A 12,368-nucleotide genomic window follows, 5' to 3' on the forward strand; every position below is an offset into this window, starting at 1 on the left:
TTTCAAAAGGAAACGTTCGGGAATTGTTAACGTTACAGGATACGAACCGAATATTAAGGAAACTTGAGGATTGATCAGTGTGTTAGGGGTTAGGTTTGATAGTAAACGTTCGAATATTAAGGAATATTTAGGAAACTTGAAGTCTTTACTTTGTATAACTTTAGTAAGGAAACGTTCGGGAATTTTTAACGTTACAGGATACGAACCGAATATTAAGGAATCTTAAGGATGGATCAGTGTTTTAGGGGTTAGGTTTGATAGGTTTGATATAGTAAACGTTCGGGAATTGTTAACGTTACTGGATACGAACCGAGTATTAAGGAAACTTGAAGTCGTGGTTAAATTGATTACATATGTGATTACATATGTGGTTACATTGATAAAGTGGTTACATTGATTAAATATAGTAATTCAATATTACGGACGGGTTTTATAATTTTTTTTTTCAATTTAATAAGGAAACTTTCGGGAATTGTTAGTCAGTAGGATGGATCAGTGATTTAGAGGTTAGGTTTGATAGGTTTTTATGAAGACCGATTCCCCTGTGTTTGTATAATAATATAACTTCCATTGTATGCGTAAAGGCCTAAAGTAGGGTAATCCTCCCATATTATACCCGAAATAACTGCTCAGACTCCGATCGATATCGAGCGGACCTCACTTTTTTATTTACCTATTACGAAGTTACCTAACCCAAAATAAATCAAATTGAACTAGTGGAATAGAAAAAGTAATATTATTCTGACTGAATATTAGTAAAAATAAGGTTGGGCGAAATGACCAACACGGTTGGGCGAAATGACCATGCTGGTTGGGCGAAATGACTATGATGGTTGGGCGAAATGACCATGCTGGTTGGGCGAAATGACCAGGCTGGTTGGGCGAAATGACCAGGCTGGTTGGGCGAAATGGCAGTTGGGCGAAATGGTTGTGGGGCGAAGTGACTAGAAAGCATCTCTTTGTGTTCACCATGCCCATTAACCTGTCTGTATTCGGTGCATGTTTTTGTCCCTTCTGTTACTGTTACTTGTCATTTAGCCTTTGAAGAAGATCCTGCTAGGATCAAAATGTCAGGCCAACTTACTTTTACACATTCTCCTACACAGGCTCTCTATTGGATAAGCAGTTTGCTAACAGTTTTATTTTATTTTAACATGAATAACAGTAAGTGTTCTAATTCAAGGCATCTTTTCCACTATATACGAGAGGCATTCCTCTCAACAGACTAGACTGCACAATCCATTATAGTAATGACCAAATCCATGACTCACATCTGCAAACTCTTGTTGGTATAGCTCAACTTCTTGCTGTTTTTGTTGAGCGATCTCGAGGGCCAGCTGATACTGCGGTCTCAACGAAGCGACTTCGGACTCGTAGTTCTGGATGGTTCCGAGAGCGTCGTTAATCTTGTCCAAAGCCGACCGGTATTTTGAAATATTCACCTAAAATATGGATTAAATTAAGGAGGGAAAAATGTGGCATTATTACATTTCATCCTTATCTCAAAATGGAATAAATAGAACATGTGGGGAATATTTTACTATGTTCAAAAATTTCTATAACACTGTATTAATTGAATTTCCAAACAAGATACATAGAAAAAGAAGTTGTAAACTACTCTCACTTTTTCTTCCTTGACAACCTTCCACATCAAATTCTTAAAGAGATCGATGAAGTCGAGGAACGTGGCAGGACTGTAGACCTTGTAGTCTAGCTGGTGGTACTGTAGGAGGGCCCTGTAAGATGAGAGGTGTATGTAGGCCATGGCTCTACCAATGACATCTATACCCGGTGACTTTGCCGAGCTCGTCCAAGAGGGTTCGATCAACTGGAATGAATGAAAAGTGCGGGAAAGTTATAGGAAGGAGAGACAGAGCCCTTCTGCGTTACGATCGTTAATTAAATTTACACTATTGGTGATTTGCTTTGTTTTTAAATTTACTTTATTTGTGGTTTTATTTGTTTTTATATTCTGAGTTCTGTTAATTTGACATATTAATTGCATCAATTTCAAACAAAGGCATTTCCGTGGTTCTCGGTGAAAGAGAGCACTTTCAATCAGTACGTTATTAAAACAAGACAACTACATCACCCTGCAATCTTCAATACATGATGTTATTTCTCAATGTAACCAACTGCCCACCACTTCCCCCCCCCCCCTTCCCCTGTGTATGGGTTAGTCTGGGCAAATTTGGCTAAATTAACTGCTAAGGGAACTTAATACCTCCTCTCATGGTACATTTTTCTTCTCTTCAAAAATATTTTCATCCCAAGAAGTTCTCCAAGCACCCTTGATCCATGTTTCAATTTGTTCAAGTTAATCCCACCTCCCATCCTCCACCCTACCATGTAAAGTCATACCTACATTTGCTGTGACTGTGTTCATATATGAGTGATCAAAGAAAAGGGGGAGAGCCGGAGTGGCAAATTGTTTTACCTTTCCTGTAAAGGGATCAGAGGTGGGGACCTGTATCCAATGCTCTGCAACCCTGGCATAAGCATCTTGACTCCAAGGCTGGTATACATCCACAGATATCACTGACTGCATCAGAGTTGGGAACTTCTGTAAGAAGCGCCTTGACATCGAAAGGGAACCATCTTCAAATAACGTATTAAAATAAACAAATATTAAAAAAATGAATTAATTACAAACTGAAAATCAAATTAGGGCATTGTTACACAAAAATATAATCTATATACTGGTTATGCAACAAACAGCTTTTTCCTGGTATTAACTGGATTTAAAACATTTCTTAAAACAATTGTGGATGTACCTTTCCTAATTGTTAGTTAATCATGCAGATTGTTATCAAATTTTGATAAAAAAAGCAACTTTGGAAGGTAAAAAGTTCAGCAATGAGATGTCTGAATGAGTGAGAGAGTAATGCAATCTGCCTCTGGTAGCAGAAGAAAAAGGAGGGGTGAGGGGTTAGGGGAGCAGTGTTTCATTGTCTTTCCAACATATCTGAGGACACATCAAAATAATATTAAACCTTAGCAGAGAAAATAAATGATATTGCCAGAAGAATTTCTTAACTGATATTTTGGGAGACCAACTAGCAATGAAAAACCTTTCTGAGTTGCTTCAGATAATTTGAAAAAATTTCATCATGTGACTGCACTATACAAGTAAAATTACTGCCAGCTGTCAGGATATCAAAAAGATGGAGTGAAGTAAGCTTATATCTCCAGCAAAATGTCCCTAACAGTAGAGAAGAAAATGGAAAATGCTAACTTATCGTAATAATATAATATGTCAACACTAAGTAATCACTACACTACACTAAGTAATTATTCTCAAATTTACTGTAAATGCCCGTTCTAGTGGGGTTCTGTTGTGTACGGAACGCTTATCATTTCGAACTGACCAAGGGTTAAATAACATGTTAGTACCACCTGGGAGCATGTCACATGACACTCCATGGTCGGTATATATTCGTACTGTGGAGTGCTCCTTCCAGGATAATTTTAATATCCATGTATGTCGAGAGGTACAGTAGTATATAACAATGTTAAAGACATTACCTGGACAGTCCATGCTAATGATGACATGTAGATAAGTCTGGACTCGGTTGAAGTATTTATCCAAAGCTAGCTCTGCTCTGGATCCCCTGGCCTGTTTGGCACCTGGCAACATCTGACTAACGATCTGGTTCAGCTCATCCTGTGTATACAAGTCTGGACACTTGCCTAACAGGGACGAAAAGTGGAACAAAATATAATTTTGATATGTTCAATCCCACCAAAATGGATGACTAACAGGATATCCTAATAGCTGGTGATGAATGCTTTAATCAAATTTCTGGAAAGTTTTGAAAACTTTAAGCCAAAACCACATTCTGACAGTATTTGGTATCATGACAAAGATAAAAAAAATTTTGGTGATAATTTGTGAACGCATCTGGGCAATAACTTAGTGAATGATGTCTTCATGGCAATTGAGTTGAAAAATGTTGTTGTTTTTCTTTATAACATTTAACTCATTTTTCCATTTGAAGAGGAATAACATTTCTATATAAAAGGTTGCCACTTCACAGATTGGGATGTACAGGGGTACATGAAATAAAAGAAGTTCCGTCGTCCTTCTGAAACCGTGATTGATGTGGTTAATTCACTCTTGTCTTACCTTTGGAGATATTAGTAGGTAGGTTTAGCTGTTAATTAATGTTCAGCACATGTAGTCCACCGTTGGTGGTATTAGGCTTGCACGGTAAACCGGTTTTAGTACCGAAACCGGTTTTTTCCAACCGAATTTCGGTACTATTTTTTATTTTAAGAAAACCGAAAAACCGAAAAAACCGGAAAAACCGAAATGTGAATTTCAAATACTGGAAAAAACCAAGTTGTTGACTTTGGTTTCTCCTATTTACAGTTCTTTTTGCAATATGAAAGTAAATTGCAACAAGAGAAAGCTTTTCTGAAAGACGACATTGTCAGCTACGATCGGCACACGCCATAACCAGTGCTTGAGGGTGGATAGCTAGGCCTAACATTAGGCTATGCAGCCCTTATATGCGTGCATCAGTTAGGTACCTTGTAGTATTGAACTGACCTTGGTTGCCAACGTTAGTAGTTGTGAGAAGTACACACTCAAATGACGAGATGCAGTTCAAAATAAATTATATCCGACGTGTTTGTCCTCTTTGTGTTCTTCTTATTATTTAACTTCAATTTAATAGTAGAGGATATGGAGAAAATCTTTTCAAACACATTGATCACAGTTCGTGTTCAAAAAATGAACGTTAAAACTTGAAAGGTACATTGCGCAATCCACAATACCACACGACACGTACAGTCGAAGGAGGGGGGGGGGGAGGCTCTGGGAGTTTAACAACTAAGATGCAACAAGTAATATTAGAACAATGAACAATCACGGGGGGGGGCTCTGAGTTTAACAACTAAGATGCAACAAGTAACTTTAGAACAATCACGGGGGGGGGGGGGCTCTGAGTTTAACAACTAAGATGCAACAAGTAACATTAGAACAATCACAGTCCATTATTCACAAGACACACCTGGCGTCAGGCTTGAGTCAAGGAATATTAAAGGAGTAATAATGTTGCATACATGGCTGGAAATTACAGATGTTGCTGTTGGGACAATTCTCCTTTGTACGCTAATAGATTTTATTTTCTTTGTAAGTTTCCTTTAAACATTTCTTCTTATCAGTTATCAGACAAGGCGTCTCTCAGTTGGTTTTCGTTTGCGTTGAAGAACACATGTTTCCAACTTAAACGTTAACAATTTATATTCTTTGCCGACCTAATCCCCGCTTTTGCCAGGGATATTTTTCAACTTGTACTTGAAAGTGTAGACGGTAAATTCTCTTCACTCCTTGAAGAGAAATTTATTTTACCGCCAAGATACCACCCGCGAACATGGCTAGAACATATAATATAACATTTAACATGAACGTGATATTTTTTTCTGAACACGAATTTGAACTTCGTGAAGTACAGTAAACACAAGACAAACGATAGGTGTACGTGATGTTAAAACTTTAAGTAAATTTTTTACTAACCTATTTCTTTTCGACATATTTACTTCAGTTTAGTTAACGTGGGTTATAAAATGAGAGTCAGAAGGCAGTAACATTTCTTGAATTTATTCTTCTTATTTTTAACAATTTACTGCGAACGAACATACTTGAACACGCTGTTGGTAAAGCTTCAAAAATACGCATCTTAGCGATCGAGATTTGGATGTTTTCAATGCAATTCGGGAGGGGGAAAAAAACCGGTTTTTGAGCCAGATTCGGTTTTTTGCTAGAGAAAAACCGGTTGTAATTTTTCGCGAAACCGTGCAAGCTTAGGTGGTATGTTAATGATATTATGACCATACAACACTGAGAACATCAAAATACAGAGAAAATTAACCTCAATATAGTAGCTATTCCAATTGTATCACATATCAATGTAAATCAACAAAAGACAAATAATAGGAAAGTAAAGGGTTTTTGAAGGAAATATTCCGTCGATGACAATACAGACCACAGACTGTCACCCAATAACTGTGTAGTAAGGGAGGGTTTACCCAGTCAATAAAAATAAGTTTAAATATTGACTGTCATCTCAAATTAGGGACAAGATATTGGGATATTGAGTTATTGATATTGAGTTTAATTTTCATATTGAGTTTAATTTTTTTTTTTATTTAATTTAATTTTAATTTTTAAATTTAAATTTAAATTTTTTAAATTGACTTTAAGATATTGTGTTTAATTTTTCACATAATGCTATGGGATTCTTTTGCCTCATTTTCTTATTCTTGTCAACCACTAGAATAATTCTTGTCTTTTAACAAGCGGCTTAATACGTACCTTCCTTCAGAAAGGAACAGAGATCTTGAACAGACGGCTCTCCCAGTCTCGACTTGACTAGCATCACAACAGGTTTACCGTAAACCCCCGCTAACTTGCTGGCCTTCTTCATCACCACTCTTAGTTTAGCCTGATTCTCTTCTATATCGTGACCGGGGTGACAGGTGTAGAATTTACAGCGGGCTGCAAACGCTGCTAGTCTGACCAGGCTGGTCCGGCCGGTAGCGTGCGTCCTTCCGATGACCAGAGCATTCCCTCCAGGTGTTGCCTTATGATAAAGTCATAGAGTTTTAAACTTAAATATTGCTCTCGTCTAAATTTCCGGTCAGAAGTAATTTGTGACCATAAATTAAATTTTGTCGACATGAAAAAATTTAAAGACAAATATGGACATGTAGCAGAAAGTGGGTTCATCTGAAATTCTCCCCCGGATGACCACAAAGGAGTTAGGAATACAACTACTGTGCTGGCATATAACAAACGGAATAACAAAGGTACGCAGTGTATATTTTGTGGATATCGTTTTTTTGCTCTTTTACCCTTTGACACAAACAAATAATAGTTAAGCTGATAGATGTGAGCTTAACACAAACAACTTTAAATACTAGAAAAATTATGACTTGGAGTGGGCTTTGTAAATTTTCATCATGTTTCATGTCCCTTTGTGAAAAAAAAAATGTGCATTGAGTGATTTGCCAGCACACTTCCAGTTGGGTTTTCTTTCTGTTGCTATGGTAACATTATGAAATTCTCAACAGCAAGTCATCATTGATATCGTACCATAAAAGGCCCCCTCAACTATAAATCTGAAGATGGCAGGCCAGATTCTAGATTGCTTGTGAAATTTATTCTATATCCATCAGATAAGTAGGTTACTTATCTCTGGTTAAACTCCCCACGTACAGTAAACTACTAGTCACATGGCAGTTGCTATGGTTATAAGCATGGTTTCTATTTTTTTAACTCTTTTATTTATTTAAATCCTTTTTTTTTTCTTTAAAAAAACAATTTCTGAGATCATCACGTGACACAAATTTTCTTTTGTTCTGGCAGAATTGTTTGATGCAAGATGACATTTATACCATTTAAGTAACAACCAACCTGAAACTTTTTAATTCGAAGGCAGGTACTAAAACTGATCTTGCAGGGCAAACTAAACTTCTGTACCCAAACCTCTGGCATCTACACTTAAGGATGTACCCATGCCAGTATCTATTCCATGGCAGACAAAACGATGTTAAAACCGGGAATCTAACACCGGAGGAACGATGATACAATTCATGAAGCATGAGAGTTTTTATCTTGACTCCACTTTTACAAGAAAATGCTCTGACTCACCAAAACTCTAGTCAGCCTAGCCATGTGATGGAGAGCTTCCTCAAAGAAGGTCAAGTTCATCTTGGTAGCTGAGATTTCATTATAGTTACCCAGGACTTTCCTTAATCCTTCCTCTAGCTGTGATGAGCTACACTCCATGTAACCTGTGAAAGAAAAACAAAAGAAAACTCCATGGCAACACTGAAAATGCTAATTAACCTATGGAAAATGAGAGAAAACTCCATGGCAACACTGAAAATGCTAATGAACCTATGGAAAATGAAAGAAAACTCCATGGCAAAACTGAAAATGCTAATTAACCTATGGAAAAGTGAAAGAAATCTCCATGCCAACACTGAAAATGCTAATTAACCTATGGAAAATGAAAGAAAACTCCATGGCAACACTGAAAATGCTAATGAACCTATGGAAAATGAAAGAAAACTCCATGGCAAAACTGAAAATGCTAATTAACCTATGGAAAAGTGAAAGAAATCTCCATGCCAACACTGAACATGCTAATTAACCTATGGAAAATGAAAGAAAACTCCATGGAAAAAAACTACATGCAAATATTCGCTACAATGTCCAGAATCTACGAAAACGAAAACAAAACCAAGTAGTCGATATCAATTTAATCACTGTTTCTTTTTTCCTTTTCATCGAGAGTGACTCAACTCGTTAAGCCTACTAACATTTTATAGATCACTTCCCTTCTCATAGTGCGATGACTTTTGTTAATTAATATTTCAATATTTTGTACACTGAGGAAACACAAATAAATAAATGAATGAAATAAATGAAAGAAAATAGGATAAACTGAATACAATTTTCCTCCACCAAATCTGTTATCCTACAAACAAACAAAAACATGAAAAACCTACAAAATTTTGTAACACATCAAACCTGTAAAAGTAAACTACATAGATAAATTGAATACAAATTTCCTCTGAAAAATATACTAGTAACCTAAGGAGAAAACAACACATCAATGGTTACATCAAGGGCAAATGTTTTCTTAAAAAATCTTTTAGTACAAATTTATGATTAAACCCAATCGCTTTTAGTGAAATCATTCAGAGAGTTCAAGCATATTTGGGAAAGAAAACTACTTTAACCTCAGTTTCCAATCTATGTCAAATCTATGTCTTGCGTGTTGATTGCTTTGTGACCAGCGTGGTATTAAACTAGAGTGCTATAAAGAATAAAAATCCGTACACAAATAAACTAAGAGAAACACCTTGCCTATAGTGTCTACAGTTATTCAACAGATACAAAAAAAGAATGACCTTGGACAAATAAATTTTGATAAAAGATGTAAAAGTCAGTTTGAATCCAGCACTTCCCATGGGTGAATCAACATAACATAACTATATTTTACCATGGTTACACACAGATACAGTCATATAGATACCATCAATTTGCAGTAAACATTAAATCATTTGTGCTTAGACTCTGTATCTATTATTTTCAAAAGTTATTTTGCTGTAAGTAACTATGCTTCTCCAGAGCTTTAAGTTATTATAATTCTCTTTTGACAAACACGAAAGCATAGAATGACACACAAAATATATTCTGATTCTATGTGATGGTTGCTATGGCAACAAGCATCATGTCTGTCATTTTGCTGTAAGTAACTATGCTACTCCATAGCTTTAAGTTATTCCAATTCTCTTTTGACAAACACAAAAGCATAGAATATCACACAAAATATAACCTGATGCTAAGTGCTGGTTGCTATGGCAACAAACATCATGTCTGTATGGTGAACTTTACCTTTCTCTGTTTCCTTCTGGCCGGTGGCGATGAATTTAGACATAGCTATGTCTGTCAGACGTTCATCATGACTTTTAAGCTGTAGAAAAATATTGCTGAATTGTTATCAATATATCATGATGTAGAAGGTGTGCTTGGGAAACAGGCTATTATTAACTTTTTTAACTTTAAGAACATTACATATTATCCAAACTGAAGCTCATGATGTAGAGTCATACGTTTTTTTACCCACCATGCACCACTTCATCCTGAAGAATATTCCCTTAGGCTTACATAATGATAAACAGACCTATTCTCTTTCAATTAGCAGCATAATATACCTTTATAAATTCCCTCGGTAAAACAGTCTGCAGCCATATTTGTTAACAATTACCCAGCATGCATCACTTCTTCCTGTAGAATGTTCCCTTATTCTTACATAATGATAAACAGACCTATTCCCTTTCAATCAGCAGTATAATATACCTTTATTAATTCCCTCGGTGAAACAGTCTGCAGCTATATTTGTTAACAACTACCCAGCATGCATCACTTGTTCCTGTAGAATATTCTCTTACATTGTGCCAAGCACATCCATTCCCTTTCAACCAGCGACATAATATACCCCTTACAAACTCCCTGGGTCAAAAAACAATCTGCAGCCATATTTATTGACAACTACCCAGCATGCATCACTTCTTCCTGTAAACTAACCTGTTCCATGGTGATAAGAGGACCACCGAGTAGCGTTTCAGCTCCCGAGTCACTGAGCAATCCTGGTTTAAAGGTGACTCCTTTCCTGGGTGAATGTGACCTTTTATCTTCATATGAGGATCTCCTGTCCTTTGTGATCTGCTTTCCGTGGTTAGATGGTTTTACTAATGGCGGGTGAGGCTCATGCTTCAGAGGTAGAACTAAAAATACGACAGCCAAGAAAAATTCAGTCAAATTAGTAAGTATTTTTTGCTTTAAAGCAAATTAAATCACAAAATTGCAGAATATTTTTCAATAATTAAAGTAAAATTGTTATACACAAATGCAGATAATCTCAAAGGAAATTGACTCTTTCAAAGAAAAAAAATATCATAGTAGTTAAAAATTTTCTCACCTTCTGTGTCTTCCACAGCAGGTTCTTTCCCAGTAGCTATCGGTGGCAGTGGTTGCTGGTCTTTATCTAATGACCCTGCCAAGATTGAGAATATTGCCCCCAAAAAATAAACAAGTCAATCAATCAATCAATTGCAAGGAACATATTCACATGGATGTAATATCATTATGATTTATAAAATATTAGAGGATCCAACGTTCGGATCCTTGCGAGATCTTTTTCAGATACAAACATATAAATATACGGAAGAAGCAAGCTGTGAAGGTAGACTGTCATTTACAGGGAATAATTTATCCCGTATAAACGTATAGCAAAGTACTATGTAAAATGGTTAAGTTGCTACACAAGTGCAAAGATGTATAGCAGGTTTTTTTTACAAAGGAGCCATAGTATTTTATAAAGACACTTCAAACCTGCTACGCAAGATAGGAACGATCATTTATTCCCTGATTTAGCCAAGTCACAAGGGCTGTGGAGACCTACCTTAAACCAAATATCATTCAACGTTCACAGACTTAACACAACTGACAGTATTTCGAATATCAGTGCTTATGGTGTAACATTGTTGAAATTTTTTGACTTGCTGCATTTGTATGGGAAACTTAACATTTTAAACAAGGGGAATGCTTGATGGAGACTTTGCCTTGAAATAACATATTATGCTTTATGAGAGTGTGCTGTTAGGAACATTCTAAATTTCAAGATTTAATTATACTTACTAATCTTCACTAACTATTATAAATCACATATAATTTCCAAAACACTGTAGCACCTGAAGAAATTGGCACTACTCAAGTCCATCAACACTCCTAGATGTATCTTTCATACAAATTGTGAAACAGACTATCAATGCTTTGCTTAGCATAAATTCCTTCTCAACAATGAACTATAAACTTAAAACTATAAACTTCTCACAAACAATAAAGCAAAACGATCGACTTGTTCAATAATTCCTTTTAAAGCTGTTTTACACAGTGTCTGTTGTGCCCAGTGATAAATTATCCAGTACTGCAGATGAGGTAAGTACCTAGGGGGCTACCAAGGTCAGGGGGATCCCCATGGCCAAGAGTCCCCACATCCAAGAACCTCACAGCCAAGAGCCCTACAGCCAAGAGCCCCACAGCCAGGGGCCCTACAACCAAAGGCTCTACAGCCAAAGGCCCACCCAGCCAAGGGCCTCAAAGCTGAGGGACTTACAGCCATGGGCCTCACAGCCAAGAGCCCCACATCCATGGGCCTCACAGCCAAGAGCCCCACAGCCAGGGGCCCTACAGTCAAGGGCTTTACAGCCAAGAAGCCCACACAGCCAAGGGCCTCACAGCCAAGGGCCCCACAGCTAAGGGACCTACCTACAGCCATGGGACCAACAAGGTTAAGGGGTACCAAAGGTTAAGGGAGCTTCTGTGAACACTTCAAGGTAAGACATATCAACTTTAAATTTTGGGGGATTGTGCCTGCAAAACATGATAAAGAAGGGTAGGGGCGGGGAGGCATGCATTTGGTACCTTAGGACCCCAACAAATGTCAATCTGGGACTGGTTGTGTCCTTTAATTGCAAACAATATAATCAATCACTGCGAGTGAGTACCAACCTGGCGTAGATAAGGTACGGCTGTGAAAATCAGACTGTACCCCCTCGGAATCCAGTGAGTCTGAATTAGGTGTGGTGACTGCAGGGAGACTGATGGAGGTGCTGGAGGATGTAAGTGCTGGGAGTGAAGGGGGTGAGAGGGGGGTGTGTATGGTTAAAATTAATAAGTGCATATCACAAGATGACATAGCAAATAAAGGTCAAAAAATTGAAAAATATTTGTACAAATGAATGCATTATAAACATTTGTCATGAAAACACTCCAAAACGATAAAATG

At 37.1% G+C, this 12,368-nt stretch overlaps 1 protein-coding gene across 1 annotated transcript in view; it reads right to left on the reverse strand.

The window, feature by feature from the left end:
• Window positions 1-12,368, reverse strand: part of LOC139959165 (dynein heavy chain domain-containing protein 1-like) — a 91,693-nt gene that overhangs the window by 22,916 nt on the left and 56,409 nt on the right. The window contains exons 58-67 of the mRNA XM_071956764.1: window positions 12,092-12,208; window positions 10,500-10,574; window positions 10,106-10,305; window positions 9,413-9,491; window positions 7,658-7,800; window positions 6,320-6,587; window positions 3,526-3,690; window positions 2,438-2,598; window positions 1,625-1,828; window positions 1,272-1,442 (exon numbers count right to left, since the gene is read on the reverse strand). Coding sequence (XP_071812865.1) covers window positions 1,272-1,442; window positions 1,625-1,828; window positions 2,438-2,598; window positions 3,526-3,690; window positions 6,320-6,587; window positions 7,658-7,800; window positions 9,413-9,491; window positions 10,106-10,305; window positions 10,500-10,574; window positions 12,092-12,208 — 1,583 coding nt within the window. The remainder of the gene's footprint in view (window positions 1-1,271; window positions 1,443-1,624; window positions 1,829-2,437; window positions 2,599-3,525; window positions 3,691-6,319; window positions 6,588-7,657; window positions 7,801-9,412; window positions 9,492-10,105; window positions 10,306-10,499; window positions 10,575-12,091; window positions 12,209-12,368) is intronic.

Source organism: Apostichopus japonicus, chromosome 18, assembly GCF_037975245.1.
Source record: "Apostichopus japonicus isolate 1M-3 chromosome 18, ASM3797524v1, whole genome shotgun sequence".
Taxonomy (NCBI): Eukaryota; Metazoa; Echinodermata; class Holothuroidea; order Aspidochirotida; family Stichopodidae; genus Apostichopus; species Apostichopus japonicus.